Genomic DNA, 19128 nt, shown 5'->3' with positions numbered 1-19128 from the left:
ATTCTTCAGTACAAATTATTTGTATTTGTATCTCCAGCTCTTTACATGGTATCTGGCACAGGGTAGGTTCTTATTAAATGTTGATTGAGCCAAGAAATTCACTGCTATACTTTCTGACTTGAATCTAGCAAAACTTGGCTTACTTAATAACTGTTTTTTTCATGTTATACTAATATATGTATTTCACTATTTTATTTCATATTATATGATGTGACTCACTCTTTTCTTTTCTTTTCTTTTTTATTTTTATTTGGTCATTTCCAAACATTATTCATTGGAAACAAAGATCATTTTCTTTTCTTCCCTCCCCCCTCCCACCACCTCTCCCATAGCCCATGCGCGATTCCACTGGGTATCACATGTGTTCTTGATTCAAACCCATTTCCATGTTGTTGGTATCTGCATTAGAGTGTTCATTTAGAGTCTCTCCTCAGTCATATCCCCTCCACCCCTGTAGTCAAGCAGTTGTGACTCACTTTTTTAAGCCCTTATTTTCTATTTTAAAATCAATACTAAGTATTGATTCAAGGCAGAAGAGTGGTAAGGGCTAGGCAGTAGGATTTCATTCACAACCTCTCCATTTAAGATGTAAACTGCCTTTTCCAAATCTGGGAAACCCAGTCTCCTCAATTACTTGTTTTTTCTCACGGAATCTCTCCAACAACTCCTTTTAATACTTACATATCTACAAAGGCTCCTGAACAACCACTTTCTTAATCTTTTGTCTTGACAAACATATCAGCTCTCTTTTTAGTAAGTTCATTGAGAGCAGTGACTGTTTAAGTTTTGTTTTCATATCCTTAGTGATTAGTACAATGTCTGTTAACATTGTGGGCACTTACTAAGTGTTAATTAATTTTCTTCACTAAGCTTTTGATGCCCATCTTGTTGCTCAGGATAGCCTCTGATAGGAAATCCAAATATCACTTTTTTCCTCATATTCCCCATAGGCCCTCCTTCCTCCCCTTTCCCTTTTAAGTTTGATAATTGTTTCCCAGTAGCAACTATCTGATCACATTTCAGTATAAAGAATATTGTATTAAGAGTCAGAAGAGATCTGAACTATTTGTAGTAGAGGAAACTGAGATGTTAGATGGCTTGTCTAAGATCACAGAACTAATAACTGTCTGAGTTCAGATTTGAAGTCAGATCTTCCTGACTCCAGGCCCAGAACTGCACCACCAAGCTGCCTCCAAGGTGGTTATTAAGCATCAAATTATGTGTGTATATAAAGTTCTTTGTAATGCCAGCTGTGATTATTATATTGCCTGTCGGTCACCTCTTGGCTCATTATAAAAATGATTATTTTACATCCCCTTTTCATATTCAAATCAGCATTCTTAAACAATTATTGTATATCTATGAAGATCACAACTCATATGTCATTAGGTTACCACAGTTTGCCTCCCAACCATTTTCTTATATTTAGCTCATCTTTGGCCTATCCATGACAAAATATTATTCTTAGATGCTTCACCCCTCTAGCCTCAGGTTCCACCATTTATAAATTAAGGAGGTTGGGCTAAATGGTTTCGTTATCTTTATCTCTATTATCTGTGTTAGTCTCTATATCATGTGATCCTGTTGTTCTATGATAATTCTGTATTGGGGGGATTTAAGTAACCTTTGTTATATAGCTTTTTAAAAAAAATCTAGGTGGATTATGTCTATTCCTTCTTTATGTATTTATGAACATATATTAGGCTGACTTATGAAGCATGGGTTTTCCTTCCACAGAAAAATTTACCTTTTCTCCAATTGGTTATATATTTTGAAAATTCATTTTCAAATATCACATTCTATTATAGATTCTATTATCTACCAGGTTTGAAAATGAGGATTTTTGAGCTATAGAATTAAATTTTGCAAAGAGATATTATATTGACAATTAATTCAATTGTTAAGGCACTGCCTAACAAAAACAACCTCAACACTAAGCATTTAGTTTGTGCCTGGCACGGTCCTATGGCCCAATGGCCATTAATAATGCTATGCATTTCAGTCAACAGCTTTTCAGTTTTTCCTTTGAAACTTTTGGTTGGATACCATCTGGTATTTCACAAATCCTTGGAAGTTTTACAAGAAGCAATTCCCATGTTAATTTTCCTTGACATCTCTTCTCTCATTCTGACTTTTCCTAACTTTCTTCCATAGAAGAAAACTTTTTAACAATTTTGACACATAATTTTATGTCCCTGTCTAGACAAATAATAGCTAGCATTTACATAGTACTTTGAGAAGTTTGTCAAATGCTTTATATGTTATCTCATAAATCAGTACATCCCAGATCTTCTGTAATATGTGCCTTTTAGCAAAATTGTTTGGCCCCTTTCCTTACACAAAAATCTTTTTTAAGAGTTATCTTCAATTCTGACAAGGGCTTTTATAGACACAATAAAGTCAAATGATAGATACATTCCTTTCAAATATGTTGTGATTTAGCCACCTTAAGGCTAGTCTTTCCCAGAAGTTAAGAATAAGGTTTGAGTACCTTAATGAATTATTTCCCTTTAGGGGTTTGAATTTGTAAGGTGTTTGATAGGAAAGAAAAAGCTAGCATTTTGTATAGCAGGGAGGTGGTGGATAGCTCATTTAATTTTATTCAAGTTTCTCCTAATTTAGGTATATGTGTGCTTCCACCTGACAGCTGGTTTGAACTGACCTATTGGAGTCATAGTTGAAGGGTGATAAGTAGGGGGAATTGACACTTCAGGGAAGCATTGAGGAAGAGGACCCTTTGTGCTTACTAAGGTGTATCTTTTTCTATTCCGTAATTATCTTTATTCTAAATGTTTTGGGTTCTCTTTCTTGTTTAAACTATTTGTTTTTCTCTACAGCAAGACAGATCGGCTTGCCAAAGGATCAGAATGTTACCAAAAGAGCCTTAGTTTAAATCCTTTCCTCTGGTCCCCTTTTGAGTCATTATGTGAAATAGGTAGGTTTGTAGAGGTGGGTTTTTTGTTTTACCCCTATGCTTTTTCTTTCTTTTTTTTTAATGAGGAAAAATCGTTATCTACAGAAAAGTTGTTCTTTCCTAAATCCTACTGAGAAAAGATGGATAGCATGATCATCAAATGGGGTTAAATGCTTTTTGAGACTTGATTTAGTGATATACTCATGCTTATAGCTGAGTATCTCTTACTTTTTATGGCAAATTTGGTAGAAATATTAAATTATTAATCTTTACTATTTAGAACATTTTAACATTAGCTATACTATTTCTCTCATTGGTACTGACAGTCCAGCCCTGAAAAGGTGTGTACTTATTACCTTTTTTTTTTTAACCCTTACCTTCTGTCATGGAGTCAATACTGTGTATTGGCTCCAAGGTAGAAGAGTGGTAAGGGCTAGGCAATGGGGGTTAAGTGACTTGCCCAGGGTCACACAGCTGGGAAGTGTCTGAGGCCAGATTTGAACCTAGGACCTCCTGTCTCTAGGCCTGGCTTTCAATCCACTGAGCCACCCAGCTGCCCCCTACTTATTAACTTTTTATAAAAGATATTTTAGAATTTCAAGGTCTAAAACTATTATGTGGTTAAAGCACAAACCAAGTGCTTTAAGTGTGGAGAAGAGGTACCCAAATATTTTAGGATGGCTGGGAGATCAGTAGCCCCACATACTGTAGATCAGTGGTATCAAACTTAAATAGAAACAGGGATCACTAACCCTTATGTAAGGATTCCTATGGACCTTGTATTAACTTAGAAGAGCACATATTAATATTATCTGTGTTTTATTGTATTTTTATTTATTTTTGTTAAGTATTTCACAGTTGCATTTTAATCTGGTTTGGGCCACATTTGAAAATTCTGTGTGCTGCTTGCAGCCATGTCTTTTGACACCTGCTATAGATATGCTTCTAATGTAATATCATATCCACTTCACTCCATGGGATTTTAGGTATGATTAAATTGCTTATTGTGAAATAGGTAATCACTATCCCTTCTGTGTATACCCTAATCTCTGAAAAACAACACTGTAGTCTGGTTGGCCCATATTTTCAGCTTTATTTTAGGAAAACAAATCTAAGCAATTGAAAAATGGTGGGAGGGGCTGGATTAAGATGGAAAGTTATAAAATAATTTGTATTGATCAGTGAATTTTAAGCTTGTGTACTTCCTAAGTATTAGTTCAGGTTACTTGTGTTTAAATTTGGAAAATTTTAACCTTTTTAATCTTGCTTTGGGGGGTGATCATTTTGTCTTCACAGGTGAAAAGCCAGATCCTGACCAAACATTTAAATTAACATCGTTACAGAATTTTAGCAGCTGTCTGCCCAACACTTGCACAACCCTAGTATCTAATCACAATTTATATCACAGACAGCCTGAGACAGTTCTAATGGAAACACCCCAAGATACAATTGTAAGTCTATTGAACATTATTGTTTTCAAATTTTAATGTTATATAAATTTAGAATCATTGATACAAACTATTACATTTTAATTGACATGATATCATGAGAGGCAGCCTAGTATTGTGTGCAGAGTGCTAAACTAAGAGTCAGTTAGACCTGACTCAAGTTCTACCCCAGATACTTGCTATGTGATCTTGGGCAAATTATGGAACCTCTCTCAACATTGGTTTCCTCATCTATAAAATGAAAATTATATTTCTAGAACTGCACAGGTTTATTGTCAAATGAAATAATATATGTAAAGTGCTTTGCAAATTTGCAAAATGTGTAAAATATCACATGTGTCTTATTATTATCGTAGAAATTTTCTGTTTCAGGAATTAAACAGACTGAATTTAGAATCCTCCAATTCAAAGTACTCCTTGAACACAGATTCCTCAGTGTCTTATATTGATTCAGCTGTAATTTCACCAGACACTGTCCCCCTTGGAACAGGAACTACCATACTGTCTAAACAGGCTCAAAATAAACCAAAAACTGGGCGGAGTTTATTAGGAGGACCAGCTGCTCTTAGCCCTTTAACCCCAAGGTAAGGCAAACAGTGCTTACTTTGTGCTATACTATAGCAATTAACTTAAGTGCTACTAAATACTGAAGTGAATGTTGAATCAACTGACTTGTTTTGTTTTTAGAGAATGAAGTAATTAAAATGTAATAAGTGCCATTTCCTAATTGGATTGTTAAATATTGGGTAAATTAAAATACTCTTAATGATCTGCCTACAATTTGCTAAAATATGTTGGAGAAAGTAGAAAGGAGTTTGAGAATCCATGGAAACCCCCAATTGGGGGAGGGGGGTATTTTTGTGCATGTGCTTTAGGAAAGTGGCCTTAGAGGGGAAGACAGCAGCTTGGGGAACCAGGAAAGGCCTCCTATAAAATCAGGCATTTGAACTGAGTCTTAAAGGAAATCAGGGATGCTAAGAAACACAGATAAGAAAGGAGCATGTGCTCCTGGTTAGAATTGTTTTGACTTACTTTCTAATAACAGTTGAAGTTCACTTAATCCAATGGATTGAAAGTTGTTTCCATCATTTAGAGTGGGTCTTTTATGAAAGCAACTTTCCAAATCTATTCAGATATCAACTTCTGTTAGCAGTTACTACACAAATTAATTTTCTTGCTATATTTTTAGACTTATGTAGAATTCAATTCACAGTCACTACTTACTGCCATGATGCCCCATAAATCCTCTCTCTCCTTACCATTCTCTGCCTTTTAGACCTTCTAATTTAATTATACTCTTGCTTTTCGTATGACTTATTGACATCTTGATTTCATCCTCTTCTCAGTTTTGGGATACTGCCACTAGAAACTCCAAGTCCTGGAGATGGATCATATCTACAAAACTATACCAACTCCTCTTCTGTAATTGATGTGCCATCCACAGGAGCCCCTTCAAAGAAGGTACCTTGCCTTAAATTGTTTAAAAAATAATTAATTGCAGACTCTAGTCAGTTTACAAAATTAGCATATCAGAAAGAGTCTTAAACAGTGTGAAAATTGACTTTTTGATGTTTCCATTGTGACAAAGGGAAAAGGCATCAAGATGGCATTTCCTTAAGGGTTGTATAACTTAAAAAAAGGGAGGGGGGGTTGAGGCCTTCCTTTAGTGTGATATTGGTGATGTGGGAACTTGAAATCAGGCTTTCTCCGTATAAACTGCATTAGTTTACACATGAAGTTAAATAAGTTGTTAGTGTATAAAACAAAAACTTCACAGGCACACACAGCTCATTAAATTTAATTCATATTCAATATATCTATATATTTTTACTACTTTATGAGATCCCCAATCCTCTTAATATCACTTTTAGCAAAATTAACTTATTTTTAATAGCTTTGTATGTAGAGGCAAAATTTTTGTTTGGCATGCTGTTCATATTTTCATTATTTTTATAGCAATAATACAATTCCTCTAGTCTAAACGGTTTACTATAAATGCTAACTACTACATTTTAAATTTTTTAAATTTAATAACATTTTAGGCATTAAAATTAATTTTTAATTTTTATGTTGTAATTTAGTTATAATTATGATTAATTTTTTTAGTCTTTATCTTTTTAAATAACTAAGGAGTTTTAGATGGAATGTTTTTTTCTTGCCTCAACTGTCTTAGAGCCAGAATGAATATATTTCTTGGATGTTCCATTCTTTTTTCAAGAAAGAAATAATTTTAAATACTTTCCAGATTAACACTTCTGAAAGAAATTCTGCAAAACTAACATAATTAGTGAGTAGTCAGATTAAATATACACCTTAGAAACTTTTATATAACTCATTCAAGGATATATAAAAATTTGTCACCCTAACCAAACCCTATAATCAGGCTAATATGTCAAGGAAGAAAACCAGCTCTTAGTATGAAAAAAGAATTGGAGTAGGAGTTAGAAAAGCTGTGTGACCTTAGCTAATCAACCAACCCACAAACATGCACTAAACAATTACTTTGTTCCTGGTATAATGCAAAGTTTTAGAGATACAAAGAAAAAAGCAAAAACAGTCTCTATCCTAAGGAGTTTACATTCTAATGGGGATGATAATGTGCACATAAATAGGAACATACAAGGTACCTGAATAGTGAAAGGAAAGTGGCCTTAGAGGTGAAGACAGCAGCTTGGGGAACTAGGAAAGGCCCCCTATAACATAAGGCATTTGAACTGAGTCTTAAAGGAAATCAGGGATGCTAAGAAACAGATAAGAAAGGGAGGCATTCCATTTTGGGGGAAAAGCCAGTGCAAAGGCATAGAGATGGGAATTGAAGAGTCCTGTGTAAGGAACAACAAGTAGAACATTATATATCTAGAATATACAAGTATGTGGAGGAAAGTACCATGTAAGACGACTGAAAGGGTTGTGAGGAGCTTTCAATGCCAGGTGAGTTTATAATGGATATTAGAAGTAGGTAACATGGAACCACTGGGGTTTTGTTGAGTTGGGGAAGGGAGGGTAGATGCACTTCAGGAAATTGATTTTGGCAGCTATGTGAAGGGATATATTGGAGAGAGGAGAGTCCTGAGCCAGGAGACCAATTAGAAGACTGTTAAAATAGTGTAGGTGAGAGGTGAGGAGGGCCCAAACTAGAGTGATGATCCTGTGAGTGTAGAGAAGCTCCATATGGGAGATGTTGTAGAGACAGAAATGGCAAGATTTAAAAATTAATTTGATATGTGTATGAGGTGAGTGAAAGTGACTAGTGCAGGTCAACAATGTGGTTGTAAGCCTGAGTTACTTACCAGAAGACTGATGCTATCCTCAAAACTGATAAAGAAATTTGAAGGAAAGGTGAGTTTGGGGAAAAAGAATGAGTTCTCTTTTGGACATGTTGAGTTTGAGATGACTATGGGGCAGCCAGTTCAAAATAGAAACAGGATAGATACTTATTGATTGATTTAAACTCTGGGCCTAGTTTTTCTCATCTGTAAAATGAGACGGTTAAATTAAGATTCTCAAAAAATCTTTCCAAACTCTAAACTGATATGATTTATAGTCTAAAATAGCTTAATCTGAGTACTGAAACTTCTGTACATTTACCAGGAAAAGGTCATCAGAGCCATTCATGCAATGTCAAGGGCCATTCTCTAGGCTAAATAAAGTATGTATTCTATATCTAAGAATATATATTTATCGATGAATGTTTTCCCTTTTAAAGGAAAAATTTTAGATATATAAATGAATTAGCTCAGAATTAATTTATTCATTGATTAAAACCAAATCTCTAAGTCCCTGAGTTTATAAATGGGTTGTGTTCCAGAAATTTCTTATTTAACTTAGTTATTTAAAATTTGATAATTACTTTCCTGGGTAGGTTCCTCTAAAGTCTGTTTTAACATATAACAAATCTGAATTGTAGTAACAATAGAGTTTGGAGTCCTGAAGATCATGCCCAGCAGGAAAGGAAAAGAATAAAAGGTCACTCTTTCACCTTTCCTAAGCACTTGGATAGCTGTAGGCAAAAAAATTTTTAATGGTTAGATTTAGTTTTAGTATCTTCCCCGCACCCCAACCTGCCCTTTTGTACCCATCTCTCCCAAGTACCAGTGTTCTTATGTTGCCTTTAGTCTCCCCCTTTGTCAGTCTACTCCCCTATGTCTCAATTCACCATCTCTTTTTAACTTTCCAAATCAAAATATCCTTCCCAATATGCCACATTCTTATTTGTTGTCTCCCTAATAGAATGTAAGCTCCTTGAGGGCAGGGACTGTCTTCTCTTTTAATTTTGTATCTACAACATATAGGACAGTGGTTGGCATATAGTAAAGGCTTGTCTTTATCCCAGGAATCCTTCCCTTTCTCCCAGTCTCCAATTAGAGAAAACCTTCTCAGATATTTCTCATTAAATTTTGAATAACTATCTTTTATGCTTTCTGTAGTTATTTATAGTTTTAGCTCAAATTACTCTATTTCAGTCAGTGTGAAATTAAAAACTCAGTCACTTTTAACTTAATTTTAAGTGATGGTTGTGAAGGGTTCCTGCATACCTCACTCTCCCAGTAAGTTGGCCCTATTTAGGGGTTTACTCCTGGACCTAGCTCCTCAAAACTGTATCTATTTTTCCCTTTTTCTTCACTCCTCCATTTATGAACTCACAGATTTTCAAAAAGCTCTTAGTGTTTTAACGAGAGCTCATATGGCAATGATAGGGCCTCTAGTATAAGAGGGTGAAATAGATAGTGATGAAAACTCAGGAATATGGAGGAATTGCTTATTAATTGTATTATTATTACATTTTGAATGGTTATGAAATCTAATTTTTAGTATTCATCAAATTATTAGGAACTATGGAAATATAAATAAAATATAAAGTATAGTCCCTTCCCAAAGAAATTAGATTATAACTTAAGAAATGGGATTATCCTTTAATGGAGCAAGTTTTTTTAATTAAAAATTAATAAAGCACTAATTAGTTAATTAAATAGCTAATAATTAAGAAAATAATTTATTTCCATGGACCTATATGAATTTGAATATCTAATTAAAAGTAATCATACTTAGTTTTAATATTCTTAAATAGACATTTTAGGTAGACAGCCTTTTCTGTGCCCTGAATAGAGTTTATCTTAGGTAGTAATAGGACAGGTTTGAGTAAACAAGTTGACACTAGATCAGAGATAACCTTAAAAACCAAATAGAGGCCAAAGCAAGATGGCTCAGTAAATAGCCAGTCCTCAGAATAGGAAATCTTGGATTCATTTGACCTCAGACACATCCTAAGCTATGTGACTCTGGGCAAGTCACTTAACCCCAATTATCTAGCCCTTACCTTGGAACTGATTCTATGAATCAATTCTAAGATGGAAGGTAAGAGTTTTTAAATTTTAAAAAAAGCCAAAGAGAAGAATAGACAGTAGAAGCAGTGGAAATATTCTGTAGGCATATGAGTTTTTTGGTTTGGTTTGATTTTTGTATAGCAGAGAAATTATGAAATTATTGTTTTAAGAAGATTAATAGCAGTGGTATAGAAGAGAGTGGTGTTTTAAAAGCTAGGTTGTTGGAGGAATCTAGGTATGAAATGAAATACCTCATCATGGGAAATTTCAGAAAAAGAAATAATAGATTTAACACAAAAGATAAATATCTTGGTAGGCCATGGGTGGAAGCACATCAAAAGAATGAGATTAAAATTGAGTTTGGGAAGTAAAATATATAGAGAATGCAAGGGTTAGAACAACAATAGGACAAAGACCAGATAAAATGAAATCCAGGGAATAAAGATAATTGAAGGGTCAAGTAACATGGGAAGTCTAAAGTTATGAAGAAAGTCATCAAATAGGAAATCTATAAGAGTTAAAGGAGGTAGAGAAATACATATTATCAAATTATCAAAGACCAGGTAATTTGTCAGCATTCCAAAGACCACAGATATTAAGGAAGCAAGGGATAAAGCAAACAAGTGAGCAGGCACATAAAACATAAGCACCATGGCTACTGTTATTTCCCCTCTTACCTTGGTAAGTTGATCCTTAGTAAGCCTGGGTAGAGTCCCTCAGGTGATGGCAGTTTATGAGGCCTCTTCTGGCAGTTGAAAGAAAGTCAGTTTTGACTCCAAGGTTTGAGCATGAATGGTAAAAGAATGATGGTGAGCTTGATTTTTAATATGGTTGATCTTAAGAGGAGACATTCAGGTATTTAGTAGGAAGCTGGAAATGAGGGAAAGGAGTGAATCTAATGATATGGACTATTTGGAATTATCAATAAATATGGGAGAAGCCATCAAAACATAAATGAGTTTGCTTTAGAAAAAAGGCTGAGTGAATAGTGTTCTGAGGGAGAAGGAATAAAAGTTAGTTGAAGAAACAGGAAAATAAGAATAATGTCCTAAAGGGTCAAGGGGGGGAAAATGTTTCTGGAAGTTGGGGGCAGAAGGATAAAGTCAGCATTGTCAAATAATGACCTTGAGATATAAATAGAATGGAAACATAGAAAAGACAATTGGACTTGACAAGAAGGTGGTGTTAAGAGCCTATAAGGTAATGGGGACCAGTCAATTTCAAATCCTGGAAGATTGGGCTAAGGAATGGGAAATGGACTGGCAGAGGTGGGGAGAGGGGAGAGGGGTAGAAGTAGCAAATATAATATGTTTGTTTAAGAAATTTGACAGTGAAAGGAAGTTTAGAAATAGACTATATAGAAAGGGAACCGCAAGGTCAAGTGAAGGTTTTTTCCAATCTAGGAGAGTCAGTGGAAGGAGAGAGATTGGAGATGCTGGAGAGCAATGGATAAGTTCAGGAGCAACGCTACTCAGAGATTGGGAAGTATTGGGATAGAGATCTTTCCTTCATAAATTCTTGCAGTACTTATTATCTATACTACTTATTTGACCCTTAACCGACATTCCTTTGTATTGTTCCTTATCTTCTTATGTATATAGTCCCCTGGTTTAGATTGTAAGTCCCTTGAGGGCAGGGGCTGTGTTTGATGACTCTTTGTATCCCTAGTTTAGGAGCATAGTTCCCTGCCCATAAGTACTTAATATGTATAGATGCCAGTAGAGAAGTTTCCTTCTCTGTATGATGAAAGAAGTGGTATAGAAATAAAAATATTTTGAGAGGAAGGTGAAGATACTATGCAAGAGCTAAGGTGAAATAGAAAAAATGATTTAATGCTCTTAAGCTACAGCAGTGGTCATATATACTATGACACCTTTGTACATGTATCTGGAAAAATATATGACTAAGTTTGTGATTCACAGTACAATTATTGCCACAATAGCAAACATAAAAATTTTGTGTTATGCAGTCTGTTGGCAGAATCAGCCAAGCTGGAACAAAGTCTGTCTTCTCACAGAGTGGAAATAGTCGAGAGGTAACTCCAATCCTTGTTGCACAAACACAAAGTTCTGGCCCACAGACAAGGTATTTATTGGTATTTTTCTCCTACATTTATATAGTTTTCTTTGCAGTTCTCACCCTGAGGCATCATGGTTTTTCATAGTTTCTTAATCTAGGGCAGGTTTTGACTTCTCCAGTGCTTGAGAATCCCCATATGACTTTTTTAAAATATGGAATTTTCCTAGCTTTGAGTTTTTATGCAACTTTATATAATTTAACTTGAATCTGAAGCAAAACTGTACTGTCCTTGCTTCAGCAAAATGATTAAGCTTGCATAATAGCTAGTGTATTTTAAACTTTTTAATTGAATGCCTATAGGAATTAATAATAAAGGACTATCAGCTATCTAAAACATTTTTTAGGCTAATTAGTCATCATGTAAATTTACACTCAAAGTAAACATTTCTAACTGCCCAGATAAAATATTTTCTGCCTGTTTATACAAGCATTTTATTTAAAGGGTTGATTTTTATTGGCAGTCTACTCTTCCCTGTGTTTGATTTCTGGAAACTATGCCAGAATATAGGACTTTGGAATTTTTCTTAGAAGAACTTATATATGAATAGGGGTTAGTAAACAGCACCCCTATTAGTTAAAATATTAAACTTATATTCTGACATAAAGTAGACTTCACTACAATAAAAATAATACCTGATATTTATGTGATACATTAAAGTTTACAAGATTTATCACATTTAGACCTCATAATTGCCTGAGGTCAGGTAGGCAATATACCAGATATTATATCCATTTTACAAATAGTGAAACCGAGACTCTAATAAGATAGTAACTTACCTGTAGGTCACTTTGCTGTTGTGCTGGATTTGAACCCAAGCTTCTCCTGACTACCTTGACTATAAGAGATATGTAAAAATACAATCATACTTTATAAAAGCTATTTTGATGGCTAGAATAAATGTAAATTAAAGACTTAATAATAACCCTGTTTGCTTTCTTAGAATTGGGGGGAGGAGGATTAGGCATAATTTATATAGCCTCTTAAAAAAAAAAAGTTTCTCAAAGCAATGTGAGGTGCTTACATTTTTCTCCTGACATAAATTGTCTTGTATTGACCTTCAGAATTTTTCTTTATTCATTCTCCTTGAGAATCGATTGACAGCTGTAAGAGCATTTGAGACTTAAAATTAGAAAATCATAGAAACAGGATGTTAAGAAGGACTCCCCAAAATTTGGAGATTTCACCTCATGTCTCCCAGAATCAATTGATAAAGTTACCTTTGGGTAGCATCCTGATTTTTCTTGTTCCTCCCCAATGATGGGATAAAAACATTTAGAATTGGTATACAAATCCAAGAGAACAAATTTTGAGAAGCAAGGAAAGATGGATTACCTTTGTTGTTGTTTAGGATGGTATTCCTCCTATGAGATTACCTTGGCTAAGGGTTTTGGAGTTAATTTGAACTTGACTTTGATTTCAATAATATCATCTTTTAGCAGTGATCATATGATTTTAGTTATGTAGGCTGCCACTTACACAGTTTTTCATATGTATGTGCTTAAAATAGCAATACCAATATTTCAGCTCACTTTGCTGCATACCTTCACATTTATAGGCTAACTACCTGGCATTTCATTGATTTTGTTTTCCTTTGTAGTATTCAGGGACATTGTAACCACCCATGTATTCAGCAAAACTGCGAAGAAGAGGACATTTCTTTTTGGCACCCTTTTTGTCTTAGCAACCCACTCCTTCTACCCCCAACCCTAGCATTCTCAAGTGTTCAGAGTCCTCTTTTTATGTATCACTTTCCACAAATAACCTCTTCATGATCTGCTTTCCCTGATTGTTAACTCTTTTCAACATTTCTTTCTTTCTATCCCTTCTCCCAAAACAACTAATCTCTCAAAATTTCCCTCTAGCCATCAGAGGATTTAAAAATTTTTTTTGTGACTGGAGTTCTGATTTAAAACACTATCGTTTATAATTGCAGATGGCTGATAATAGGTTTAACCTTCCCAAGGGATATCTGCATTTTATAGGGAAATTGGTCAACCCAAACAAATATCTAATCAGATAATGACATATGGAAAATATTTTTTAGTAGGGGTGTATTTTTCTAGTGTCCATTATCTGTTCTAGGCTTCTGCTACTTTCTCTGACACTCCTGATTCCTAAAGACAAGATAATGAGATAGGGAGGATATGATTCCCAGTTCCTCTCTCTTTCCTATTGGTCCATATTTTTCCAGAAGGGGTTGAGATAACTCTTCTGCCTTTCCTTTTTTTTCTTCCCACTTTCTGATATCTGTTCTTAACTCCTACCTTTAACATTACCAGTGTTCTTTTTATGAGAGATTTGTGAACACAACTATTTCACTCTGTGGGCTTAAAGTTGCCATCATATTGTCAACAATGCCCAGACATTATCTTCCAGTGGGCCTGAAATAAACCTTTCCCTGTGACCCCCTTCCAAAACCCTTTTCTTCCTTCAATTTGCCATCTCTTCTGTAAATCTTTCCCTTATACTTTGGTTAGCTATGATTCTTCTCTTCCTCTTAAAGCACTCTTACTTTTCCTTTGTACTCTTTTTACACTTTTAGCTATTTGTATATTTGTTTTGTCTTTCCTTTCTTTTCTCACCCCAACCCTCCATCCCTACCATATACATACACATAATATACTAGATTGTAAGCTCCTTGAAGAGCAGGAACTGTGTCTTTCATCTTTATATCCCTGGCACATAGCATAGAGCCTCATAAGGGTAGTTAAGGCATAAATATTTGCTGAATTCATCTAAGGCATTGATTTCCTGTGTAATTTGGGAAATTGTGATATAAAGAAAAAATATGCCAGAATGGCTAATAATAATATTAATTTATATTTGTCTAACATCTTATAGTTTTCAAAGCTCTTTCACATATATTGTTTTATTTGATCCTCACAGAAATCCTGTGAGCTATCTCCATTTTACAGATGAGGAAACTGAGGCTCAGAGCAGTTAAATGACTTACCCAAGCTTAACTGGCTTTTGAGCTTGGCATAGACTAGTGTTTAGTTAAGCACAAAAAGCCTTGTGGTGATGAATTCTTGTGGATTGAAGAATTCCTTTGAGGAGGTGATGTATATGTTTAACATTAGTACTTATATTAGCAGCAAGTTTAGAATGTGTTCTTGGCCCAGCTGTTTTCCTATTTCCTCAGATCTGCCATAATACTAAAGATAGATATTAAGATAAAATGGATTATGAATGAACTTGTTGCTCTAGATAGAGTCTTAGTGCATATTGTGAAATTTGGATCGACAATTTCAAATAAAGGGTTGAGCGTTACTTTGTGCCTCAACAGTGTTACTGTAACATATCAAGTTTAAATGTTTTAGTTAATAGTAGTAGAGAAGAAAGCCAAAGTCATTATCTCTTGAGTTCAGGTCAGCTTTTCTTGATATTTCTTGAATTGGAACAATAATTAGCATTTTAACTTTCAAGTTATATTTCTTAAAGTATGTCATTTCTTTAATATAAACTTTCTTTTAATAGTACAACACCTCAGGTATTGAGCCCCACTATTGCTGCTCCACCCAATGCACTGCCTCGAAGAAGCTCACGACTTTTTACTAGTGACAGCTCTACAACCAAGGTAACTAATCTGTTTGACACTCGCTACACTACAGAATTTCTGTTCATTGAATCTTGCATCTCTAGTAGGCAGTTATTTCCTTAAGTGGACATTTTGGGAAGTTAAAATAATTATGGAAACATCTAGGTACTAAAATCTCTCTCTCTCTGTCTCTCTCTTTCTCTATCTGTCTGTCTGTCTGTGTCTCTCTCTCTCTCTCTCTCTCAATTAAATCTGCCCCTCATAGTCCTGATACCAATACAGATATGGAAACTTTAACCTGCTTTTTGTTTCTGAGGCAGTTTGTCCTTCCTTAAACAGCCCGATGAGTTAGATACTTAATTGGCTTCACTGCAAATCTAGCTCAGAATTCCCCAAATCAATAGATCCACCAACCTCTCTCAGTACCAGTAGCATGCACTGCCATGCCTGGTCTTGAAAAAATTATCTTTTACAAATTTGATTTATAGGATTTATAGGAGGGAGCAACATTGTATGACTCTTAATGAACACCAATTAATATTGCAGTTATTTCATTTGCCTTTAAGTACCTATGTGGTATTTCATATGCTTTTCTTCTTCTTTTGAAAAATAAATTCAAACATATGAGGTACTTGTCACCAGCAATTATATTTTATGTTGACTGATTATAATGACTGATCAGTCAGTTTGCCCAGTGTTGCTTCAAATTAGTGACTATGGGGCAGCTAGGTGGCTCAGTAGATAGAGAGCCAAGCCTGGTGACTGGAAGATCTGGGTTCATGTCTGGCCTCAGACACTCCCTAGCTGTGTGACCCTCAGCAAGTTACTTAACCCCAACTGCTTAGCTCTCACTGTTCTTCTACTTTGGAACCAACACTTACTTGTATTGATTCTAAGACAGGAGGTAAGAGCTAAAAAAATAAAATAAAAATAACTAAAGAATATGTTCTTTGTGGGAAAAAGTCCATTTCCTGAGAGACAATATATAAAAATTCACATATCACAATAAAAGTACTGATGACCTTAGGAAGAAGCTAATAGCTAGTAGCAGTTAATTCATGAAAAACAATATGGAATTTGTTCAAGTATGCACATCTCTTTGTACTTCATTTTTTTGGGAAACACAGAGGGTGTCCCAAAAATCTTAGTATGGTTTTGGGCTTTAATAGCTAAAGGTTAAAACCACATTTAAGTCTTTTGGGACAGCCTGTAATGGTACACTATAATAAAAGGTTTTTTTTTTCTCTTTTTGCAGGAAAATAGTAAAAAGTTAAAAATGAAGTTTCCACCTAAAATTCCAAATAGGAAAACAAAAAGCAAGACTAATAAAGGAGGAATAACTCAACCAAACATCAATGATAGCCTGGAAATTACAAAATTGGATTCTTCCATCATTTCAGAAGGAAAAATATCCACTGTAACACCACAGATCCAAGCTTTCACTATTCAGAAAGCAGCAGCAGGTCTGTTTTAAGTCTTTTATAACATTTTAAAATTCATTTCAAATACATTCACTTGCCACTTTAAATTATTTATGCTGCTTTCATTCAAATGCCCCCAAAGTCTTCTGAAACTACCCCTTCCTCAAACCTGTTCAGTCATTCAGTTATGTCCAACTATTCATGACCTTGTGGACCATACTGTCCATGGGGGTTTAAACTTGGAAAGATACTGGAATGGTTTGCCATTTTCTTCTGCAGTGGATTGAGGCAAGCAGAGGTTAAATGAATGCCCAGGGTCACATAGCTAGTAAATCTGAGGCTAGATTTGAACTCAGGTCTTCCAACACCACATTCAGCACACTATTCACTGAGCCACCTAGCTGCCTTTTCCATAGAAGACCAAGAGGCTTTTCAGTACATAGTAACTGTATTTATTTGCTGTTCTATTGTGCTCTTTTGCTTTATTTACTGTATTGTTTTCTCCTAGAAGGTTTGATGAGCCTTCTTCGTGATATGGGGAAAGGCTACTTAGCTTTGTGTTCCTATAATTGCAAAGAAGCGATAAACATTCTGAGCCACCTCCCGTCTCACCACTATAATACTGGTTGGGTACTATGCCAGATTGGAAGAGCATACTTTGAACTGTCTGAATATATGCAGGTGAGTTTAGAAACTTAAGTGCAAATATATACACAATCTTTGGTAAGCTGGTGAAAATTTCTAGCTTCTTCCCTGGATAAGACTGAAATATTTAGAATATAATGTCAGGGCAATAATACTGAGATTCTTTTGTTATAACTCAGGGGAAACTGTCCTTATTTGGAAAGGCATAAAAGTGTCCTGCCTTCACACACTCTCCCTCTCTCTTTCACTCCTTCTCTCCTCCCCCTCCCCACTGGAGTGCCCAGACAGGGGAGGGAGGAAGCACTTCCACTGGACTGCTGGGCAGAGGGGGTGGGGAAAGTGAGGAATGTACTCAGGTGCATGGAGAGGGGGAGGGGAATAGCCTGAGCACCCTGCTTCTCTCCAGCTCTGCCTTGTAGCCTCCTATTCTTACCACAGATAGGGGAGGGGAGGAAGCGCTTCCATTGGGCTCCTGGGCAGAGGGTGGGGTTGTAAAAAAAAAATTTCAGCAGGCACAGGGGAGAGGGGGAGGGGAGAAGCTCTCCCTCAGTCCCTCTGCCTTTCTAGTAACAACTCTGTGTACTCACAGAGAGTGAGAGCTCTATGTGCCCTCTCTGGCACCTGTGCCATAGGTTCAGCATCACAGGTATAAGGCAACGGGCATAGAAAATTGCGCATCTCTTAGACAGTCTATTATAAGTAATATTTCGTACTTTAAGGCTTATAAACACTTTATAGCCAAATGAGGTAGAGAGCATAAGTAAATACTAATATCTAAAGACCCATTTTGGTTAAACAACTTATGCCATGTTACACTGGTCTGAAATTATGCCCCCTGTAAATTCAATCAAAATGATGGATCATCAGGTATGCTGCTGAAATTATATGCAAACTATGATTAAAGTGAATTTTTTGTTTATAAGAATAAACTTTGCACATTAAGAATGCCTAGTATTGAAAAAATAGGCAAAAATTTTCAATGCTTTACTTTTTTAACTCCTTTTCTAAAAATAGGATTTGATAGGGAGAAGAAAGCATTATTTAATAAAAGTGAATAATAAACCAAAAATATAATTTCTCTTTCTTATACTCTTCCTGAAAAGATTTCAGAAGTAACTGATTTTTTTTAAAAACCCTTATCCTCTATCTTAGTCTCAATTCTAAAATAAGAATGTAGCAAGGGTTCAGATAATCCAGGGTTAAGTGACTTGCCCAGGGTCACATAGCTGGGAAGGATCTGAGGCCAGATTTGAACCCTGGTGCTTCTGATTCTATGCCTGGTACTCTTTTAACTATACTATTATTTCAGTTCAATATCTGAAAACTTTTTTTAATCTATTGTTGATCCAAAACTTAGACCTTTCTGTCTGCTTCATAACTTTTTGATACCCAATTTTGTTAAAATTTCTTACTTCCTTCAAAAATTGCCAATGAGGCTTAAGTTTGTTTTGTACTTATCGTATAACTTAAAATAAATATTTGAAAACATCTATAATTTTAGTAGATTTCATAGGTAGCTGTCACATAAATATGGCCTACATAATTTTACTGAATGAACTGTTGTTCACAGTGTCACTGATTAATCTTGGATCCACAATGCAGATTATGTCCTGAGTTTGTAGTTTCTGTTTCCTTATTTTCTTATATCATTTCATGTAGAATTGTCAAAACACTTTCTGTTTAAATTTGACATAAAATTTTGAAAATTTTAAGTAAATATTTACAAAGTGACTATTATGTGTGAATGAGGCTCAAAGA

At 35.1% G+C, this 19128-nt stretch overlaps 1 protein-coding gene across 8 annotated transcripts in view; it reads left to right on the top strand.

Moving 5' to 3' along the window:
- CDC27 (cell division cycle 27) overlaps positions 1–19128 on the top strand; it is a 135349-nt gene that overhangs the window by 55395 nt on the left and 60826 nt on the right. For 6 of the 8 annotated variants that reach the window (XR_008916395.1, XR_008916394.1, XM_007482518.3 and 3 more), the window contains 8 exons: positions 2838–2935; positions 4211–4365; positions 4735–4946; positions 5709–5823; positions 11656–11771; positions 15244–15343; positions 16560–16767; positions 17234–17406. Coding sequence is in view for 6 of the 8 variants with exons in the window: in XM_007482518.3 (XP_007482580.1) it covers positions 2838–2935; positions 4211–4365; positions 4735–4946; positions 5709–5823; positions 11656–11771; positions 15244–15343; positions 16560–16767; positions 17234–17406 (1177 nt within the window). In the remaining 2 variants the exon portion in view is untranslated. The remainder of the gene's footprint in view (positions 1–2837; positions 2936–4210; positions 4366–4734; positions 4947–5708; positions 5824–11655; positions 11772–15243; positions 15344–16559; positions 16768–17233; positions 17407–19128) is intronic. The other 2 variants (XM_007482521.3, XM_007482519.3) reach the window with 1 other exon arrangement.

This window comes from Monodelphis domestica, chromosome 2 (genome assembly GCF_027887165.1).
Source record: "Monodelphis domestica isolate mMonDom1 chromosome 2, mMonDom1.pri, whole genome shotgun sequence".
Lineage (NCBI taxonomy): Eukaryota > Metazoa > Chordata > Mammalia > Didelphimorphia > Didelphidae > Monodelphis > Monodelphis domestica.
The sequence above is the reverse complement of the archived record's forward strand: the minus strand, read 5'-3'. Positions and strand labels throughout refer to the sequence as shown.